Source organism: Apium graveolens, chromosome 4, assembly GCF_009905375.1.
Source record: "Apium graveolens cultivar Ventura chromosome 4, ASM990537v1, whole genome shotgun sequence".
NCBI lineage: Eukaryota > Viridiplantae > Streptophyta > Magnoliopsida > Apiales > Apiaceae > Apium > Apium graveolens.
The window spans coordinates 63,449,856-63,472,795 of NC_133650.1; the positions used below are offsets into that span (position 1 = coordinate 63,449,856).

Genomic DNA, 22,940 nt, shown 5'->3' on the forward strand with positions numbered 1-22,940 from the left:
ATATTCTTGAAATTTAATTCATTATACCAAATTTATATCTTCGCCTTATCTTTTTTTACATCGATTATGATGTATTATCTGAAATAATTTGAAGCTTTTCCACATATAAATAGTTTATACACTACACAAACACACGTGTAATTTGAATGTAACACAAGTGTTTATTACAAACTAACAACGTACGCACTCTGCAAATCTCATTATTTTTTACCTTCCTGTTTTTTCAACAGACATGTTACCGGTACTACTCTGCTGTATCACAATGGTTTGAACAAGTAAAAGCAATTCCTTTAATTTTAAGCCAATTTATCTTTACTTGCATTGCGTTTAATGAGGCATGCAAAACACGCAAGACATGAGTGTATGACTCCTCAAATTAGTCTGTGGCGAGAACAAATTTTATGCAGTCGCTAATCCATATGCAGAACAACTTCAAAGTTAACAAAATTTGGCGTTTCTATCCTTGCACAGCATGTGCCACTCCTGCAGTACTGCAGCTTGAAGAGCACGATGCTCAACCTCCTCTGCAGTTAACTTGGACAATGTTGAAGGTTCCTTTTCTTCACCATATTCATCTTTCTTTTCCTTTTCAGCTTCCTCTTCATCATCTGAGTTTGGAATCTTTGGAGGAGGTTTGGCTGCCTTTAACAGAGCTATCCGTTCCATTGATACTTTAAGCCTCTCTTCAGCAACTGCTTTGACTTCCTCTTCAGCCATATATTCTACTCCTCCATCAGTAAGGTCATCTAACCAAGACTGTACATCTAAGCCAATCTCCTTTGTGATCGCTGAATCTGAAGCTCGCACGACAAATTTGCACAACATAGTCGTCGTCTCATCACCCAAATCTACATTTGTACTTACTTCACTGGAACCAAATATCATCATGCCTAAGAAGCCTCCGTACCAAGTCTTTGCAGCAAAGCATAGCTGTTTCAGACAAAAATGTCTGTAAAGAATTAATAAGTAAATGTATGGTAGATTGGGCTAGGGAATACGGAATGAACTATTTCTGGATCAAATGAATTCTAAAGTTTCTTAATTTATTTTCATGTTCAGCTCAACCTAGCTTGAGTGCACAAGTTTGAATTACAACAATCCTTAACACCGAATACCTGAAAACCAGCTACTGTTCGGATGATGTGGGAGCAAACTTTATGGAATGGCTTGGAAGACAAAGATTTGAGTCCACTTAAAAAAGGTGAAGCTCCATATTGCTGAGCAGCTGTTGCTGTAGATCCACTTCCTTCATATGTATATGCACCTGTGTACTCAATTATAGCAGGTAAACTAGGCCATAAGCGGAAATACTCAACAGGAGAAATCTTATGTGGCAGAAGAAGCTCAGTCAAAGGAATCTTGTAAGGCTGACATCTTAAAATGACAGGATCTCCCGCGTCTTGATTTAGGGTTCCATTATGTCTCATAATGTTCACATAATCTTCATCGTCGTAATCATCTGGATCACCAGCACCAAAATAGGGGTAATACATGACTTGAACCCAGAGAGCACATCTCTCGAAACTTGAGACAGCCAAAGTCACACTGCACCAGACTGGCTCCTGCAAATAAGACTATTTAATAAACTAAACATACTTCTGCCATGACAAAATATATTATTCCTATTCAAATTAGATATCATTGTTGATCCACATCTAAATATTAACACATTCTCATTTAAAGATAATTGAAGTCCTAGAAATGTGATAGTGATCAACTATTACTTAATTTGTCTAGTCAAGTTACACCTCTGCGCTCAATAATTTTACAGGCTATAATATCTGTACACTTAAGGTACCAGGAAATTGTGGTTTTTTTTAGCTGGTAGAGAAAAATAAAACAGAAAACAATTACCAAAGTCACCGCAGCAGTACTGGTATACATATAATGACATATAGCACAGAAATTGGGAAAGCCATGTCAACAGTGGGAAAGCAATGTCAACATAACAACATGAATAACTAAAACAGGGAATGGACAACATTTTAAGTGATAAATGATATGAATTTCAATCAAACCTGTGAAGCGAGACTTCGCAACTGCCGAACTGCTTGGAGCGATCCATCCATGTAAACCAGTGGACCAGATAAACCTACTTTGATATCTACCCGGCTCAGTTCAATTTCTGTCATATTTAGGACCTGAAATAATTCTGACAGTTTTGTCAGCCCCTGGATGCTTGCAAACCATACATTTAAATGCTAGTCGCTATTCTCTTATAATAGATCATTAGGCAACTTTCTAGCTATTTATTATATAAAAAAAATGCAACATAGCCTGTATTAGTTCTTCTAGGTCAATTGTTAATAAAGACTCTTCTCAGACTCTCCCCTCGAGTCTAGAGCTCTTCATAATTAGCTGGAATTATCCTTACTTTGGAACTTACCTTTATCTAATCCTTAATGTATACTGAATAGATATACAAATAGAGAACTCTAGAATAAAAGCTGAAGTTGTAAATAGTTATAGAAGGATGGTTAACCTTTAGGTGCAGAGTGATCCTTCCGTCATTAGAATCTGTCAAATGATATGCTTCGATGTAGCAAGGGTCACTACTACCAGTCAAGGTAACTGCATTTGGAGGAACTTTGAGAAGAGCAGAATCATTTCTTTTAGTCAGCAGTAGAGTTAATTCACTAGGATTAGGCCTCCATAATTCCAAAATGGCCTTATGGACCAACCCTTCCAGTTTTCGATCCTGAGCTGCTGATGCATCATAAAATTGAACGGTTAGCTTGTGGTGGCTAAATGGATAGTCTCCACTGGCTTCACTAAACCCTGCCCATCTGAAACGAAGACATAGCATTAGCATCTAATTTCTGTAAGATACCTACGAAAATTGCTAATATGATTGACAGTAAACATTGCAATATGTGTGTATTCCGATGTGCAATACAGAACTCAGGTAATGGTGCAGATGTCTGCTTTTGCAAAAGAGAGGTTTAATATGAATGCTCAAATAAAGGGATAAATTACTTGCTCTCTGGATGGTTTTGAACATATTTGATTCTTTGCAATATCAACCTAGTTTGGTGTTTGTTAACTGAATCAGCTGCATTATCGTTCCTGTAGTCTTCAAGCTCTTTTGTTAGCAACTGCCCAGCCCTAGCATGACGTGATCCCAACCGCTGAGCACATAAAAGGACTGCTTGAACATCTTGAAGGCTGTTTGTTGTAGCTGCGGATAAGTCAGGATTGAATAAAACTTTGTGGATACTTGATACAATAATGTTCAGAGGATCATCAGGATCATCAGCTAGAAGAGGATCCAAACCCTCCAGATTAACATGTTCTGCAATAGACCATATAAGACGTGCACAAACTCTAGGGGAATTCACCTGCCACATGAACAATTGTTTAGTGAAAAGATACAACTGACACTGTCTCCATGCAGGAAAATTTTAAAATAAAAGGAACTATATAAACATAGTAAGGAATACTAGATGTAGGGCCACAATCTTTAGTAGAATCATTGGGTGAACCAACACGAGAATTTTCATTATCTTCTACTTCTGCTGTTGAGGAAAACTACAAGAAGATTCTAATCAACGGAAGCAGCAAAATGGACACAGATGACAGGTGTTTATACTTACAAAACTTAACCAAATTTTCAGGAAAAACAACTCACGGTTCATGGAAAACCTTAGTTTTGCACATAATAGAGAGAAATGTTACAACTAATACAAGTATCAAAGCAGAAACAAACTGCATGTTACCAGTTTCTTTTAGCAGGATTTTTTTTTTTTGCCAAGTACTTCTATAATACTATAAAGTGTAGGGTGTTCTTTGGCCATATGAAGGCTAAAGTTTGGTTTTTATTATCAATGTTGGGTGCTCTTGGTTCTTCTCAGCCCAGAAGGCTAGCCAAAGCATTAAGGTGATCCTCGCATTTATGAAAAAATCTGTAGTTACATTTACAACCACACCCAGAAAGAGGATATGGCAGAAAAGAGTTTTTATCTAATGGCACAAAAAACTAAGACAGACAAGGTTCAACTGATGAATATGTATTAATTCATTATAAGATGGCTCAAGTAGCTGACCTATATCGTTCTACAAACTAAACTTTAGTCCAGTAAATAACTTGTTCCATGAATTTCAACATGAATATGTATACGAGTCAGAAGCTACATAAACTCTCATGAATGCATCAAACACATGCGGTACCTTTTATAATTGTTATTAATCTACTTGTACATGCCACAAACCTCAGGCAAAGCTTTAACAAGTTCGCGTTGTAAATTTTGCAATCTTGTTTCGTTAAGAATCTGATCTTGTGATGCTCCATCTTTAACTCTTTTGACACCTCCCCTAGTGTCATATATATGGCAAAGCCTAACCAGCAGCTTCAAGTAGCAGTCAATTGCATATGTTCGACCCTCACAATCCCATTTCACACAAGGTTTACAAACTTCCACCACTTCCAAAGCGGGCTCTGTCCAATTTAACGCTCCATAACCTGTTCCATATGCCAGTGCTCCTATTACTCGACTCTCCATACCTGAACTTTTTAGTTCAGGCAATGGTAGGGACAACTGAAAGCAGCTTTCCACCAACATGGCAACTAGTTCTTCTCTAAACAGACTTTTACTTGATACGATGTTGAGATCATCTTTTATCCTGGCTTCTTCAAAAAGTGAAATCACATCTGTTCCTGGAAGAGGTTTTTGTCCTCTTCGAACGCTTTCTTTTGCAAAAAGATCGACACAAAGAGCAGTCCTACATATGCAAGCTAAAGCATGCATGCGATCAGATTCTGCCCTTAGATTTCTCACCATCAGAAGCAACCTTTTAAAAAGTGAAACCTGAAAGATTCGAATTGACAATATGAAAGACGCATTGCACTACAGAAATCATGTCATGTAATTTAAATCATTTTTTTTAATGCATTTAAGCCAATTGTAGTTACACTTGTTCAGAAATGAGTTTAAAGTAGTGAACAAGTATTTCGCTACCTTCCACTTTTTATCTAATTAGTTCACAATATTTTTCCTTTTCAACTGAATTAATATGTTTTATCCAAATAACATTCTAGGCTTAATTGGTCAATAGTAATATTAAGCAGATAGTCGGATACAAATGCTCAAACCTGCATACTAAGATCAAGGAGATGTATATTAGTGACCACAGCTCTGACAATACTCTCTCTGGCAGAAGAGAACTCTTGTCTATCCCATAGTGTCAAAATTGCGATAATGGACGCAGAAGCCCACTCAGGCTTCCCTCCGGGCACATCAGCCAAGTACAACATGTTAACCCCTACCTCAAAAATCAATGCAGGATCCAGAGAAGAGTTCAAAAAGGGTGCCAAGTGACTAACCACATCCGATACTCCCACAAGCCTTTCCGCATTACTAGACACATTTTTTTCAATCTTAGCCATTCTGGAAGACATATAAAACTTTTCAATCATCTCTAATGACCCCGAAGCCACGGCCTTAACAGCATAAACAAGCGGATGCACTGTAGCCCTAAAACTCTCAACAGGAATAATCAACGACCTCGACATCAATGCATTTCTCTTCCTCCAAACAAATTCCACCATAGACGACACCCAATAAGACCTAATCGCAACAGAATTCTCACTGTCAACAAGCTTATCACCAGCTAACCGACTCATTTTCTTCGACTCGTATTCCTGAAACAATCTCCCCACCGACTCAAACGCTACTTTGGAAACAGCATCAGCACTATCCAACATATTCTGCCCTATCCTTTTCCACCAATACGAGACCTTATCTAACAGATTAAAATTATTCTCACACAACGTAACCAAATCATCGCGTGCCAAAACCGAGCCTAACGTCTCCGTAGTAGCAAACCTTAAATTCTGACTAACCGAATCAAAACAACTCGAAATCTCCTTACTACAATCCGAAATGAGAATGCCTAAACGATGCGAAGGGAGAGCAGCGAGAATGGAGACAGCCGCAGCAGTAACATCAGGATCATGAAAACTGAGATCATTGCGAATGCCGGCACACACAACCTCCCAAAGATCAGCAGTTAAGCGAGTGTTTCGAATAAGATCAAATGCAAGTTTCTTCGAAACAGCGGAGGCAGGAGACAGGACAATTTCCTCAACAGCAGACTTAGCAATCACGGAAATATCGCGACCAGCAGCTGATTGTTGCAGGGCTTGGAGAAGGGCGCCTGATTGACGGAGAGCGTCGTTTGATCGAAGATCAGCTTGGATTTGAGCTAGTAGTATATCCATAGTTGAGTCATAGCTAGGGGAATTATAATATCAACATGTTTATAAGAGTCTGTCAAGGGAGGTGCAAATGCTGTTTTCAAGGGGGGACAGTTGTTTCACGTGCTCAAGGATCGGTTCAGTTGGCTAGTTTGGCGCGCGGATTTTCACACCTGTCCTCCCATTAAACGCTGACAAGATGACATACCAATTTTGTCCTTTTATCACTCGGGTAAGTATTAATTTAAAGTCCATGTAAATTATTTATTAGTTGTGCGACAAACTTGTTAAGTAACCCGTATATTTAAAATTTTAAGGTCTCAGGGAAATATCCGCCGGACAGAATTTTATACTCTTTCATGCTATTGACAATGACAAATCTAACCAATACTAATACTAACAGCAAATATTTAAATTAAATATACTGGGTGGGAGGACTCGAATCCCAGTGCCCCTTTAACCCGAATTCTGATACCACGTTAGTTTTAGATGTCCGAAAAAAATTTTATACTCTTTAACACTTCCATTTAATCGTACAATACGTTTTGCTACGATTGATAACTTACCCATAAAAAATATTTAAATTAAATAAATGGGAGTAGGAGAACTCGAACCCGGTTCCCTCCCTACCCCGAGTTTTGATATCATATTAAATAACAAGCCGCTCTAAAAGTTTAAGGTGTTAGAGTAAGGCCCGAATATCATATTATACTCTTTAACAAAAATTACATTGTTATCTTTCTATTTAAATTTTAACTCAGTTTTTCAGAAATATATAGATCTCATGTTATACGAGAAACTAAGAATATATAAACAAAATAAATAAGATTAAAAGAGAGAAGCGAAAGTGTATATATATTATGTAGTACATAATAGAAAGGAGGCAAAAGTCTTGGTATATAAAAATAAATAAGATTAAAAGAGAGAAGCGAAAGTGTATATATATTATCTAGTGCATAATAGAAAGGAGGCAATAATCTTGGTATATGAAAATATGTAAAACTTACAAAATATTCTTGTTACTGGGTAATTGTTAATTATAGTAAGAGAACATGGTTACTAAGATTACCATGGGTTACTTCCCGACGCAACTTAATAATACGATGTCATTTATTATTTTATACACTTGTCTTAATTTTCATTACTTTTCTTTTTCTTTTAAAGAACTTAATATTTTTCTTAAAGCCTGAGTCGGGACATATATTAAGGTTTCCAGATATACATGGTCATGTAGGTTGAGTAATCTACCAACTACACATGCATATATACGTGATAATCCCAGATCACCCCGGGACCTTCTCCTGGTAGGGCCCGAACTCGAACTCCTTTTAGGCTGTGACGGTGGCCGTGTGCGGTGTAGCTGTGGGGTGGGAACCTACAAAACAGAACCGGAGGGGGGTAGCGTCCCCGCGGCACCTCCGGCGTGAGGATGAGAAAGGGTTTTGAGGAGAAGAAGGGCAAAGTTGGGATTATGCAGATATGTTTGTGAGGAGTACGTGTGTGCATGTAAGTATATGTGAGAGAGAGAGAGAGAGTATATATGCTCGTATATCTTAACCTTCCTTCTGTTCTACCTTTTATAGGCCTCCTACTAGGGTTTAGGGGTTTGTCCCTTTTCATCTGGACCGTAGGTTGGCCTTTTGGACTGTAGGGCATCTGGACGCCTGGGATGCGTCAGAGTACTATCAGATCTGGACCGTAAGAACGTCCTGGATTCCGGGTGCCTGGAAGGTGGTGATGTTGCCACGTGTCCTGGGCTCCCCAAGGTCAACGCTGAATCCGTCAGAGTACTATTAGATCTGGACCGTAGGAACGTTCTGGATCCCGGGAACCTGGACGGTGGTGATGCCGCCACGTGTCCTGGGGTCTTATGTTTGGGCCCTGGGCCTCTTCAATTGGGCCTGACTTATTATGGGCTATCATTTGCCCCCCACTCCCTTATGCGGGTTTACCCGGATGGGGGAGTAGAGTAATTGCCCTTGTGCCGCGGCGCCTTTGTAAAATTTTAGGTGTTATTTGATTTGCTGCACCCAAACCCCGGGGTCAAATGGGGGTGTGACTCCGGGGTTAGCTTGGTTAGTCATTTGATTTTAGTTCAAGGTGGGATTCCTTGAAACACTTTGGAAAATTTTTGGGGGTTTGATTTATTCCCCCTAAGCCCGAGGTCACATGGGGATGAGACTCCGGGGTTGACTTGGTTAGTCATTTGATTTTAGTTCAAGGTGGGGTTCCTTGAAACGCTTTGGAAAATTTTGGGGGTTTGATTTATTGCCCCCTAAGCCCGGGGTCACATGGGGATGAGACTCCGGGGTTGACTTGGTTAGTCATTTGATTTTAGTTCAAGGTGGGATTCCTTGAAACACTTTGGAAAATTTTTGGGGGTTTGATTTATTCCCCCCTAAGCCCGAGGTCACATGGGGATGAGACTCCGGGGTTGACTTGGTTAGTCATTTGATTTTAGTTCAAGGTGGGGTTCCTTGAAACGCTTTGGAAAATTTTGGGGGTTTGATTTATTGCCCCCTAAGCCCGGGGTCACATGGGGATGAGACCCCGGGGTTGACTTGGTTAGTCATTTGACTTGAGTTCAAGTTTTGGGCACGGTTTGGTGGGCAAGTACACTCCTGACATTTGATTTAACTGGACTCTGAAAAGCTGTCGCTGCAAACCCGGGATGCCAGGAGGCTGTTGGGATTCCAGCCGGGATCAGAGATATACACCTGTTATGCGTATCTTTTGAGTGTACAGTTTTTTGTTTTCCCCCCTTTTTTGCCTAAAAAGACGCGTCGTGACATGATTGCAGTAGTGGTAATAACTGCTGCGGTTATTAAATTGACGCCAATCAGGGGGTGCCACGTGGCCCCGACGGTTCCCTTAATCACAAAGCCGTTCATCTCTTCTCTCTACCCTCTATAAATACTTGCCTTTTCTCTCCATTTTTATTTTACGCAAACACTTCCACAGAGAGAGCCAAGAGAGATTTTTCAGAGATTTTTCGGAGCATTTCTTGTTGAAGCCACATTTCTTTCTCCTGCCCATTTGTAAGTATCTCGATTATTTTGCTTCCTTTTTCACTTTTTCCTTATGTTTTTGCGATGCATGTAGTTATTTTGCGCGAGTTTTTGCTTCGCCACTTTGCATTTCTTGCTCGTATTTCATGACCGCCTTGATGTTTTAGCCTCGAATCTTTGTAGTGTAGTTTTTGCGTAGCTTTTCCAATGGCTTTGTGTCTTGTTTGTGTGAATAGCATGGATTTTTGTAGTTTTGTATGCGAATAAGTGGGTTTTTGTAGTGTAAATAGTTGTAGAGCCCGGGGTGTGTTCTTGATATCTGCTTTTTGTTGTATATGTATGTATATGCTGCAGATCTTGTTTTTGGGGTAAGATACGTTCATGATTTGTTTCTAAACTTGTTCTGTTTTTTGTCTTGTTTTGTTGTTGGGTTCGGGTTTGGCATTGACTCCGGGGTGCGTTTACATAGACACGTGTAGTATATGCCAGGTAGTCGTTTTAAGCGTATTACCACTCTTAGGAATCGGTATCCCGAGCGTCCTGTCGGGTTAGGTGAACTTAACTCCTTCTACCCCTCTTCCTCTTCCAGCTGCAGTTCAGTAGAAATGCCTCCCCGGGTTGACCCACCTCAACAAGTTTTAGCTCAGACCCTAGTATTAGGTCCCGGGGGTACCTTATCGAATCCGGATGGGTCGTGGGAGGATGTAGATGAATATTTTGTCCAGTGCCGAGTGAACCCCAAGCCCATGAGCTTTTATTACAGAGATTTATCCGAGGCATATGGGGGCCCGGATGGTTTGGGAGGCCGGGAGCCTTATAATGAGGATGAAATGGATAAGAAGTTCTTCACCGCCCCGGGTACTAGGTATGAGTGTGGGGCAGTTCATAGAGAGGTTCAGGAGAAATACACAGACGCCGAGGTAGATGGTGCCCTTAGGCTTGCCTTTAATCTTGATGACACCTACCAGTGGAGATGGCCTGAGGAGCATGAAAGGGTATACCACCGACCGGAGGGGGGATGGGTTGGAATTCCACTTGAGCATCTCCGGGGCATGCGCCTTGGACTACATCAGTTCACCAAATCCCTATGCCGGGATGTTTATGGTATCCCTTTTACTCAGCTGGCCCCGAACTCGGTGAAATGGATCAGCTGGTTTTTAGCTTGCTGTCACGTCAAAAATTACCTCCCCACCTTCAAACTTTTTCATCATATTTTTAAAATTAAGAGATCCACCGCTCGGCCGATTTACGAGTTCATGTTTAGGATAGAGGATTGTGGGTATCCCTCTGATAAGATGGTGCTCCCGGTTAGTATGTTGACGTCGCTTAAGGGGTGGCACCGGGAGTTCATTTTTGTCCGGGGTGGGGATCTGGAGTTCATGCCACTCCATAAACTTGAGATTAAAACAGATAGGTTTCCGGTCCAGCGGCTCGGGCAAGCAGCTCTCGCGATGGTTTATGCCTTCTGTGGGGCACTTGGGACGCAGTGGACCCGGGACTATTTTACTAGCAATGAGAACATGCATGCTGCCGGATGTAAGTCTATTGCCTTTGCTTTATTTTGATGCTGTATCTGTTTATTGATTGCTTGTATCCGGGACTGATTTCTTGCTGTTTTCCTTTTCAGGTATTCCGAAGTTGATTCCCTATCCCCCCAATATGTCTGCCCAACTTAAAGATCTGTCGGCCAAGCTGCGAAGGATTGGGGGAATGACTAGCGTGGATGTTGGGAAGAAGAAGGTTGGAGAGGGTGATGATGCGGCCCGGAAGGCGGCGCCGTCTCGCCCGGGGAGGACGACAATCGTGATCGATGAGCCCCGGTCCGAAGACGTGCAGCAGGGGGATGTGATAAGAGTTCCAATGCCTCGAAAGAGGAAGGGTGTCCCTGCGAGTTCCGGGGATAAAAGTGGCGATGTTTCGGAGGGCCCGGTTTCGAAGAAGGCTGCTATTGATCTGGCCCCGGACACTCCGGAGACTCTGAAGGCCTTGCTTGCTAGTTTTACCCCGGAGGTTCGCCGGAGGGAGTTGTTCGAAGATTATGCCAGTACGGCGGAGAGGAAGAAATACAGGAAGGAGCCCCTTGATGACTTCCTGGTCGGGCTTCAGGAGGACATCACTGCTGTAAGCATTTTTCTTGTTCTCTTCTTGTACTCTTGTTTTTGTGTTGCCTAATCATGACTTTTAATGTTTTCAGGCTAACTCCCGGGTTGCTGGACTGGTTTGCATAACCCGGAGCCTTCAGGCGAAGGCTGATGCTGCCGAAGTCTATCAAGTTGAATCTGAGAGGCTATCCCGGGAGATCCAGGAGTTGAAAGAGGCCAGTGCAAGGGAGGCTGCTGCTCATAAGAAGATTATAGATGAGATCCGGGAGAGGCAGGACCGGGCTGAGGCTTCTGTCCGGGAGATGAGGGCTGAAAATCAGAAGTTGAAAGATGATCTTGCCGCCCGGCCCACCCCCGAGGAGGTTCTGGCAGGGTTCCGGGGGACTCCCGCGTATTTCGAAGAGCTGAATGACAAAGCGCTGGAGAAGATCCAGATCTGCTGGAATGTTGCTTCGAAGTATCTCGGCGAGGAGCCTCAAGGTACAATAGACGTCTTCCTGGAGAAGTATATAGAAGAGGAGACCCGATTGGAGCAGGAAAAGGAAGCTGTCCGGGCAATGGAGTCTGGTGTTGGAACGTCCAGCAATGTTCCCTTCTTCTCCGGGTCGCCACTTGCTGAGCAGCCTCCCATACCAGAGGGCAATCCGGAGCAGCCTCCTTCGCCTCCTGCCGACTCTGCCGCTGAAGCTTAAAGATCTTGCCATGTCTTGGCATGTAATTTTATTTCCTTATTTTTAGCTTAAGTTATTCCGAACTAAGCCTTTTGGCTTTTTAGACGATTGTAATTTGAATCTTGGTTTGCCCCCCGGGGTGTGTTTTCCCGGGGTAGTTTAATGTTATTATGCTCTGCTTCCTTCATATTGATTCGCATGTTTAGAGCTTCAGACTTGGACACATGGGCTGTGTTTTAGTGGACCCCGGGATGGGGTAAAATTTAAACTTTACTAAAGTTTTATGAATACTCATATGGCTGAGCTTTTATAGGACCCCGGGTAGGGGTAATTACGTTTAACTCCTGGGTTGGGCTTTTATAGGTCCCCGGGTAGGGGTGAATCTTCATTTGATAGAAATTTTTAAAGTACACATGGGCTGTGCTTGTGCAGACCCCGGGTTGGGGTAAAAACATTTAACTTTGAGAATTTTTATAAGTACTCATGGGTTGAGCTTTCATAGGACCCCGGGCAGGGGTAATTACGTTTAACTCCTGGGTTGGGTTTTTTGTAGGTCCCCGGGCAGGGGTGAATCTCCATTTGATAGAAATTTTTAAAGTACACATGGGCTGTGCTTATTTAAATTTGATGGCAAATAACGGAGCAACGTAATGAAATTGATTCAAGCTATGGAACGCTTAAAGCAGAGTTTTTCATTCATATTGAAAGCAAAAATTACATTCTGGGGCGAATGAGGACAGTGCTTACATTAAAATGTCATAATGTAGATGTAGATGTGTTTCCCGGGTGTGCACCTTTTCCTTATTGGTAGAATTTCCTTAGGCGGGTTCCATGCCAGGTGTTGGGGACCTCTGTTCCGCTGAGGTAGCTTAGCTTGTAAGTTCCTGGACGGATCACTTCTTTGACTATATAAGGGCCTTCCCAGTTTGGCTGTAGCTTTCCCTGGTTAGTTGGGTCAGAGGCTTCAGTGTCCCGGAGTACTAGATCTCCCGCCATATATTCCCGTATTCTGGCTTTCTTCGCAAAGTAAAGCTTTGTTTTTTCCTTGTAGCTTTCCATTTTTTCTACGGCCCGATCTCTTACCTCGTCCAGGAGTTCGAGGTTGGTCCTGAGGCCTTCTATGTTGGAGACCTCGTCAAAGTTGGTCACTCTGTGAGAAGGGGATCCGGCCTCTATCGGTAACCGGGCTTCAGTACCGTAGGCGAGCCTGAATGGAGTCTCCCCGGTTCCCGTCCGGGGGGTAGTTCTGTATGACCATAGAACCTTCGGGAGTTCATCCGGCCAGTTCTTTTTAGAGTCTTCCAGTCTCTTTTCCAGGCCTCGGAGTATAATTCTGTTTGTGACCTCGACTTGTCCATTCCCTTGTGGATGGGCGACAGATGCTTTTTTGTGTCTGATCCCGAGTTCTTTTAGATAGGTTTCAAAATCTGAACCCACGAACTGCGGGCCATTGTCCGAGATTAAGACCATCGGGATCCCGAACCTCATTACAATCGTGTCTACAAACTTGATGCAATCTTGTTGGTTAATGGTTCTCATAGCCTTGGCCTCCGCCCACTTAGTCATATAATCTATTGCTACTAGGACATAACGGAGATCCCCTTTCGCTCGAGGGAAAGGACCCATGATGTCAATTCCCCAGACAGCGAATGGAATTGGTGAGAGAACGGATCCCGGGAGGCTTGACCCCTGTTTTGGTACGTTGCTGAACTTCTGGCACTTGCTGCATTTTTTGACATAGGCGCATGAATCAGCGTGGATTGTTGGCCAGTAATAGCCTTGTCTGATGACTTTGTAGGCTAGAGCTTTAGCCGCTAGGTGATCCCCGCAGATCCCTTCATGAACCTCCTGGAGGCAGTAATGCGCTTCCTCCGGATCAACGCACTTTAGAGTTGGTGCAGAGAAAGTTCTCCGGTATAACTGATTGTTTTCCAGAAAGAAGCGTGCAGCCTTATACTTGAGGTACCGGGCTTTGTTCTGATCTTCCGGCAGGGTACCGTCCTCGAGGTAGGCTATGTAGGGCGTCATCCAATTCTCCGGGCTGCTAATACAAAATACTTCTTGTCTATCGGTGCTGGGGGCCCCGAGTTCCTCAAAGTAAACCGAACTGCTTAGATCTGAAGTATTCTGGACGAGCTTGGACAGCTCGTCTGCTTTCGCATTTTCCTCTCTGTTTATCTGCAAGATGGTCGAGTCCGGGATGGTTTCCAGGATTGCTCTAACCATTTCCTGATATCGGGCCAATTTAGGATCTTTTGCGACATATTCACCCTTGGTTTGTCTTACCACGATCTGAGAATCGCTGTAGATTGTTAACCTCTTTACTCCAAGGGATTTGGCTAGCCTAAGCCCGGAGAGTAGGGCTTCGTATTCAGCCTGGTTATTTGTTGCTTTGAAGGCGAAGGTGATGGCCTGCTGAATTACGAATCCATCCGGGCTGGAGAGGATCAGACCGGCTCCGCACCTTTCGGCTGTGGCCGAGCCATCGACATATAGCGTCCAAAGATCCTGGTTGTTAGACTCTTTTTTATCTTTGGAACTGGTTTCCGGTGTTTCGGGGGTTTCTGGGAAAGTGCATTCCATGACAAACTCGGCCAACGCCTGGGCTTTTATGGTTGTCCTCGGGATGAATTTGATGTTGAATTGGCTCAATTCAATTGCCCAATTGACTAATCTCCCGGAGGCGTCCGGTTTGTGGATGATTTTGCGAAGTGGTTGATTGGTGATTACTCTGATTTCCCTGCCTTGGAAGTATTGTCTTAACTTTCTGCTCGAGTGTACGAGGGCCAGTGTGAATTTTTCCAGGTTGGGGTACCGGGTTTCGGCGTCTTTCAGGACTTGGCTCGCATAATATACCGGGGTCTGTGTGCCATTTTCCTCCCTGATGAGTGCAGAGGATACTGCTCTTTCCCCGGCTGCGATGTATAGGTAAAGGGGCTCCCCGGGCTTTGCTTTTGATAGAATAGGCGGGTTCATCAGATGCCGCTTTACTTCCTCAAACGTTGTTTGACAATCCGGGGTCCATTCAATTAGCTTTTTGTTCTGGGCTCCTTTTAACAGCTCAAAGAACGGTAAGCATTTCTCTGCCAGCTTTGGGATAAATCTCCGAAGTGCCGCTAGGCATCCTGAGAGCTTTTGGATGTCTTTTTGAGTTCGGGGAACTGTCATTTCCATTATAGCTTTGATCTTCTCCGGGTTGGCCTCTATTCCTCTTTCGCTGACTAGAAAGCCTAAAAACTTCCCGGAAGGGACCCCGAACGTGCATTTTTCCGGATTCAGCTTCATGTTGTATTTTCTCAAGTTTTCGAAACACTCCCGAAGGTCCTGGATGTGCTCTGAGGTTGTGACTGACTTGGCGATCATGTCATCAACGTAAGATTCCATGTTCCTGCCCAGTTGCTCTTTAAAGATGGTATTCATCATTTTTTGGTATGTTGCCCCGGCGTTGATTAACCCAAACGGCATCATAACAAAAGCGTAGACGGCCCGGTGTGTGATGAATGCCGTTTTTGCAATGTCTGCCGGATTCATCTTGACCTGGTTATAACCCGAGAAGGCATCCATAAAACTTAACATGACATGGCCCGAGGTCGCGTCTATCAGCTAGTCTATATTGGGCAGGGGGTAAGAGTCTTTAGGACATGCTGAATTGAGGTTTGTATAATCCACGCACATTCGCCACTTGCCGTTGGGTTTTTTGACCAGCACAACGTTTGCTAGCCAGTCCGGATACTTAATTTCACAGATTATGTCTGCCTTTAACAACTTCTCGACTTCTTGGTCGATTGCCTGTTGCCTTTCCGGGGCGAAGTTCCTCCGCTTTTGTTTGATTGGTTTTTGCTTTGGATCTACATCCAGACTGTGCATGGCCACGAATTCATCGATTCCTGGCATGTCTTCCGGGGACCAGGCGAATACATCAGCGTGTTCTTTTAGTAGGCCGATAAGCTCCTTTTGGAATGTGGTTTCCAATCCTTTTCCGATTTTGACTTTTCGGGTGGGGTTCCCGGGTTCCAAATCTACCTCGATTGTCTGTTGGGCCGGTTCTACCTTCGTCTTCTCCTTGCTCTCTACAAACTTTTGAATCCGGGCGTCAGCGTTGGTTACGCTGTATCCGGAGTCTTCGATCATGTTCACATCCAAACGGGGCCTTTTACTAAGGTGCTCTCGATGCTTCTTTCTGCTTTGTCCCTTGGGCAGGGACATTATTCTCTTCCGGTTTTCAGGTTCCGTTTCTGCCATGACGAGTGCTTGACCATAGCATCTACCGGCCATTTCCCTATCTCCTTTCAGTTCTCCGGTGCCTCCTGGGGTGGGGAACTTGAGTTTCAAGTGGATAGTTGAGGGGATCGCCCTGAGCTTGGTGATAGTGGGCCTACCAAGGATCATATTGTATGAGGAGGCTGCGCTTATCACATAGAATTTCATCATATGGGAGACCACTCGGGGTGCGGTTCCAAATATAATGGGAAGATAGATGATACCCCGGATTGGAATCATGGTGTTCCCGAATCCGTACAAAGGGTCTTCGAGACAGGGATCCATTCTGAGGTGTCCGAGCTCCATCCTGTTAAGCGTGTGCTCGAATACGATATTAGCAGACGAACCATTATCAACTAGGATTCTTTTTACCTCGTTGTTTGCGACGTCGAGGGTCACCACTAATGCCAAGTTGTGATCCGGATCGAGGCCCTCATAATCAGAATAAGAGAAGCAAATCGGTTCGTCCTCCTGGGTCTGGATCATCATCACGTCATTCTCCCGATCCGGGCTCCGCGGTGGGGAGGCTGTGCCACCGAAAACAACATTCACCATATTTTTCCCTCTTCCCGCGGCTCTGTCTTTGTCATTCGAGCCCCTTTGAAGATACTGGTTCATGTTTCCTTTTTTGATTTGGTCTTCTATGAACATCTTGAGGGAGAAACAGTTTTCAGTAGTATGGCCATGATCCTCGTGATAGCCACAATGCTTGTCCCGGGCCCTGTTTTCGGGCGGCGCTAGCAAGGGTTTTGGCGGATAATAAAATGGTTTGCCCTTGACTTCACGCAAAACGTCGGCCCGGGGTCTGTTGAGGGGTGTCCACTCTGGTTCCGGCTTGGGTTCCTTCTTGGCCTTTTGTTTTCTTTCGTTTTTTCTCGACTCGGGGGACATTTCCCGGGGTGGGGTTCCCCGGGACTGCTGAATGTAGTTGGCTTGTCTGTCAAACTTGTATCTCTTGTCTCTCCGGGACGACGAGCGTCGCTCCGGAGACTCGTCATCGTCTTGTATCCTTCTGTTCATCTTCATTGATTTGAGGAAATCATTTTCCTTTATGAACTTTGATGCCAACGCGTATGCTGACGCCAGGCTTTGGGGCTCCCTGTGAATCAGGTCTTTGACATAGCCTTCACAAGATATCGGGTGCAAGTTTCTTCGAAAGATGTTTACTGCCTCCTTTTCTTCTAAGTTGGAGAGTTGGTTGATTGCTTCCTGGAATCTTTTGATGAATTCCGGAAGGGGTTCCTTGCTTCTTTGTTGGATTGTTTCTAGGTGACACATCTGCAGCTCGTTCATCCGGTTGGCCCTAAATCTTTTCAAAAATATCTCGCGGAAGTCTCTCCAGGAGTCCACACTCCGGGACGGTATGCGGCTGAACCATTTCTGAGCGCCCCCCTTCAGTGTTGATGCGAAGAATCGGCATCTAGTCAGGTCGCTGTAATCATAAATATTGGATATTTGCTCAAAATAGTTCAGATGCTCTTCAGGGTCAGCCAGCCCGTCAAAAGAGTCGAAATTGAAATGCTTCAGCCCTGACTCTCTAGGGGTGGCTTCCAGGCTCTTTGTGAACGGGGTCGCTGCTGCCCCTACTTCCATGTCACCCTCCACTTTCCTTTTAAGGTCTCGAAGGGCCCGGGCCATTTGTTCTTGCTTGGACTCCTTCTCCGGTTCCGAGTCTGAGGAAACGTGAATCCGGTGGCCCCTTTTCTTAAGTTTGGCCTCCTCCTCCCGGATCCTCCTTTCTATGGATTCTTGGGTTTTAGCCTCTTCTTCTCTCCGGATTCTCTCCCGGAGGGCAGCTTTTCTTATTTCATCTCTGGCGTCCTCTGGTGGCTTTTTTAAATTCTTCGCAATCCGGTCGAAGACGGATCCCCGAGATTCTCCGGACTGTTCTTTAGTCCGCTCTCGCCGATCCCCTGGGCGGGTCTCCGGCTCGGCGTTCTGCTTTTCCTTCCACAAGTCCATAGCCGCCTGTATCTGTTCCGGGGTCATGCTTCCCCATGGGTTTGTGGTGATCCCTGTGTGTTTGTGGGCAGCTTTTTCAATGACTATTCTTTGATCTCCTGGTTGGAGATTTTGAGAGGGAGTCCGGGTTATGGGGAGCCCTTCTTCCAGGTCTTCCATGTCTCCATCCCTGGGTTGGGGAGGAGGCGGTAGGAAAGAGGTGGAAACTGCTGCTTTGCTTTTTCTTGTAGTCATGGTTATGGGAGATGGTGTTTCGTGCTTGTCGGAGGTTCGAGCCCTCCTTCTAGCGCCAATGATAATCCCAGATCACCCCGGGACCTTCTCCTGGTAGGGCCCGAACTCGAACTCCTTTTAGGCTGTGACGGTGGCCGTGTGCGGTGTAGCTGTGGGGTGGGAACCTACAAAACAGAACCGGAGGGGGGTAGCGTCCCCGCGGCACCTCCGGCGTGAGGATGAGAAAGGGTTTTGAGGAGAAGAAGGGCAAAGTTGGGATTATGCAGATATGTTTGTGAGGAGTACGTGTGTGCATGTAAGTATATGTGAGAGAGAGAGAGAGAGTATATATGCTCGTATATCTTAACCTTCCTTCTGTTCTACCTTTTATAGGCCTCCTACTAGGGTTTAGGGGTTTGTCCCTTTTCATCTGGACCGTAGGTTGGCCTTTTGGACTGTAGGGCATCTGGACGCCTGGGATGCGTCAGAGTACTATCAGATCTGGACCGTAAGAACGTCCTGGATTCCGGGTGCCTGGAAGGTGGTGATGTTGCCACGTGTCCTGGGCTCCCCAAGGTCAACGCTGAATCCGTCAGAGTACTATTAGATCTGGACCGTAGGAACGTTCTGGATCCCGGGAACCTGGACGGTGGTGATGCCGCCACGTGTCCTGGGGTCTTATGTTTGGGCCCTGGGCCTCTTCAATTGGGCCTGACTTATTATGGGCTATCAATACGCACTTAAAAAAATTCTACAAAACCTTATTTCATAAATGGCCGCTTCCCTCACCCAAAAAATCTTACTATTTTTTCTGTTAATAAACAGTGCAAAGTATATTGGACCGAGCTTGCAATAAATTAAAATTTTATTAGAGCCATGAGGCCTGAATCGTTTTGGTCAGGTTTTGGATATCTTGCCACGATAAATGATTACAAAGTAATAAGACTTGGAAATTTATGTTGATCCAAGAGGAGGAACTTTGCTAACATTTGCTAACTATATACGTGATTAATTCTGATTTTTTTTTAAAAATGGACAATATAGCATTTCACTATTCAAGTATCGTAGTACTACAAAAATTATAGTCTTAAGACCACTAATAATCAAGTCAGATAGTTTAAAACCAATGATCTATTTTTCTCTAAAATTATGAAGCTTCTTTGATTGCTTTGAGTAAAACTTATTCTTAAGGTTTCCTCTCACTGGCATAGCCTTGACATTACGATCAAATTCGTTAACAGTCTACAACACCATAAGTTATCACACCACATAGTTGTGATCAAGAATGATTGTAGTTTGCACACTAAAATTTTCATGACTTAGTTGAAGACTTAAGTTACATAAAAAAAGGACACAAAAATATATCAAACCAGTGTACACCATATGGGATTCTAACAAATTTAGTATCTGCAATTTTATTTTAATAAACTCTAAAATCTAACAACAAAAATAATAGAACTACTTCAATTGCATATTGTCTATTCTGAAACTTCTGCATTTTCATCATCAACTTCATTCATATTCTCGACACACTTTTTTATCTGTAATTACAAAATCAAAACCACCTAAAAAATAAGTACCAAACATCTTAAGATTAAATAATTCAAGAATAACATAAAGTTATACTTACTGGTTATCAGGAAAATTGTATCCAATTGAGAAAAAAAAATCCACTTCCGCATTTTCTTAAATTATGTCCAATGCTACCACATTTTCTACATGTGCGCGATTTTACTTGAACTTGTGAAGCTTGTTTACCGGAGTCTTGCATTTGGCAGGATCTCTAATTGTGATTTGAGATGTTTGAGACATGACTTGATTGTCTAATTCAGTGAATATATTCCCCTGCTTTATTTCAATTTCATCAAGTTGCTTCGATAAGTTTCTTAAGCAATTGACCGCTGCTACTAAGAATTCAACCTTATTACTAGTGTTGTATCTAGCAGCGAGTGTCCATATTTTCAATATGTATCTCTCAGGAATAGATGTAAGGTCAATTTTTTTCTTCATCAAATACAAAATATGTTTGCACAATAGTCCTGCTGTCTCAAATTTCGCACAACTACACTTAAAATCGAACTTTGGTATGACCTTCACAACATGTGACGCAGCTTTGTCATCATAATTATAAGTAACTTGGTAAGTTGACTCGTCCCCGTCCTTTTTAAGTTTCTCATGTCGGCAGTGAAAAACACAATCAAATTCTTCCTTGAATTTATGAAAGACATTCTTCGTGTACACTTGACTTGCATGAGAGTCGATCAAAGTTAATTTTGTGAGATCTGCTTTTGTAGTCATAAAAATAAAATCTTCATCCTTCTCTTTATCACGACTATATGAAATAGCTTTGTCATACTGATCGATAAATTCATACAATGGAGTGCTATTATGGACAAAACCGTCAAAAAATGCATTTATGCTTTCGCTCCTCTGACTTAATTTCATACCTGCAATATTGACATATAGTGATATATGCAACATAATAAAAATTAGGTCACTTTAATATACGTGAATTTTATGTATTTTAGATAAAGTAGTAGTAGTAATAATAATAATAATAATAATAATAATAATAATAATAATAATAATAATAATAATAATAATAATAATAATAATAATAATAATAATAAAAATCTATTTTAAAAGAGAGTTGGATATAAACTTAAATTTCTAATTGGAATAGAAATCGGTTTGTTATGACCAAGTCGTGCATATAAATATTATATCAACCATACTGTTAAAAGCATATTCGTGGGATTGTTATTAGAGCCGCAGAGAGAGAGCATGACAAAGAGAAGAGGACATTAGAGATCATCTTTTTGGTTTAAAAATCAAGAAGGTATTCTTTAACTACTTATGCATTGGTGTGTTAAGTTAACAATTAATATATATATATATATGGCATGTGTTATTTGTGTCAAATACATTGATTTTTTACATTCAAAATTTAGCCATACTTGTTACTTGTTGCTCCCTTTTGTTATATAATATTTATATACATGATTCTTCTATTAAATAAAAATTTATAATATTTAACTCCATGATGGTATGCTAATTGTGTTACTAATAGCAGGAAGTCAACAATTACATATAAGTCTTATGTTGTGTTGTTTGTTATTTACTTTTAAAATTATGTTTACGATTTATTAATTGAAATTAGTTTGACATTTTTTTTATATGTTAGTTTTAATATATTTTATTTACGTATGTGGTTAAGTATAATCTATCACTGGATTTAAGTTATGTATCACTAAATTCATGGTTTATGTTTATAATAAAAATATTAATTACTAGTGTACTAGCTCTAGTAATCCCACTACATGTGGTTATTGCTCTGTTTTCCTTGTCCATGATCATGTCTCTTAATTCCAATATAATTTTATTTTAATTCAATTTTTAGACTTTAGCCTAATTCAGGTTTTTGACTTTAAGTTAATAAAGTAAGTAATATCTTTAGTTGCTCTACGTGATTAGTTAAGTTCAATTATATATATATATATATATATATATATATATATATATATATATATATTATGTGCATGCATATGGTCTCTGTATTTCACCTAATGTCAAGGTCATATGGAAGTTATAACGGACATCTAAAACTAGCTGCTATATTTTATTATATAATAATTTGTTATTATATAAACCTCAAAACAATTGTTTATTGGTCAAAGTGAAGTTTATGGTCATGTGATGCATAACCGTCATTTTCTTAATTTGGTTGCTTATATTATACTAGAGCCTCGAATAATAATATTAGTTGCAAAAATAAAGTTAATAAATATTTAATAGTGAGGATTGCTCGTGGTGGCTGAATAAATTAAATGAATGCATACCAATTAATATAATTAATTCTGTTATCTAGATCGGAGCCTGGGAATTTAGAGGATCGTGTCTGGATTTTATTAGTATTTTAGTTGCGATATTTAAGGTACAGATTTTGTCCCCTTTTTATTCAGCACTACTCCTCTTAGAATTTAGAAATATTTGATTCGTTCAGTTCTTCTATATCCTGCTCATTCAATATTTGATTTGACTTTTTCTGACTTCTGAAAATTATTTTAAAATTGATTTGGAAATTTTAAATATTTGTTTATGCGGTTTTCAAAATTTATCTATGACACCCCTTGTTTTGAAAATTTAAATTAATTGTCTCAGGTGATTTTAAATTTGCGAGAATATTTTTATTTGAACCCTTAGAGATATAGGGTATACCGAGTTAACCAACCATGTCATTGCGGCACCAGTGACATGACACTTCCGTGACAGTGTGATTAGTCACAGCGTATCCTTATGTTAGCTCTTGGGAGGAGATTTTGCGCATTTGATATTTGTTCAGGATACGTGGGTGCACCAGAGTTTGATTTGTGATTTGATTTATGGTGATGTTGTATATGCCGTACACGTTATCCATTATGTTGCACACATTAGGTACTCTATGATGTGTGTATTTGTATATGTTCTGATCTCGGTATGAAATATCTTAACCTCTCGTTGCTTCAGCCTTACTTATTTTTAAAATTGTTCT

The 22,940-nt window shown here is 41.9% G+C and overlaps 1 protein-coding gene across 2 annotated transcripts; it reads right to left on the minus strand.

The window, feature by feature from the left end:
- Positions 1-187: 187 nt before the first annotated feature.
- LOC141718019 (protein TPLATE-like) lies at positions 188-6,217 on the minus strand. Of its 2 annotated transcripts, none has more exons than XM_074520349.1 (7): positions 5,090-6,217; positions 4,209-4,805; positions 2,977-3,338; positions 2,483-2,786; positions 2,019-2,141; positions 1,116-1,562; positions 188-930 (listed from the first exon to the last, which is right to left on the minus strand). In XM_074520349.1, exons 1-7 carry the CDS (start codon positions 6,215-6,217, stop codon positions 439-441), a joined length of 3,453 nt encoding a protein of 1,150 aa, XP_074376450.1. In that variant the 3' UTR covers positions 188-438. The 2 variants fall into 2 exon arrangements, with proteins under 2 accessions (XP_074376450.1, XP_074376451.1); XM_074520350.1 differs by having other exon boundaries at positions 715-949.
- Positions 6,218-22,940: the final 16,723 nt, after the last annotated feature.

What these genes read in the sequence shown, in the direction of transcription:
- LOC141718019 (XM_074520349.1), bottom strand. Translation starts at nt 6,217, where the DNA reads ATGGATATACTACTAGCTCAAATCCAAGCTGATCTTCGATCAAACGAC. An exon ending in TCCTTGATCTTAGTATGCAG is followed by an intron (nt 4,806 to 5,089) that starts GTTTGAGCATTT and finishes CGAATCTTTCAG; the next exon opens with GTTTCACTTTTTAAAAGGTT. An exon ending in GAACAGTAGCTGGTTTTCAG is followed by an intron (nt 931 to 1,115) that starts GTATTCGGTGTT and finishes TGTCTGAAACAG; the next exon opens with CTATGCTTTGCTGCAAAGAC.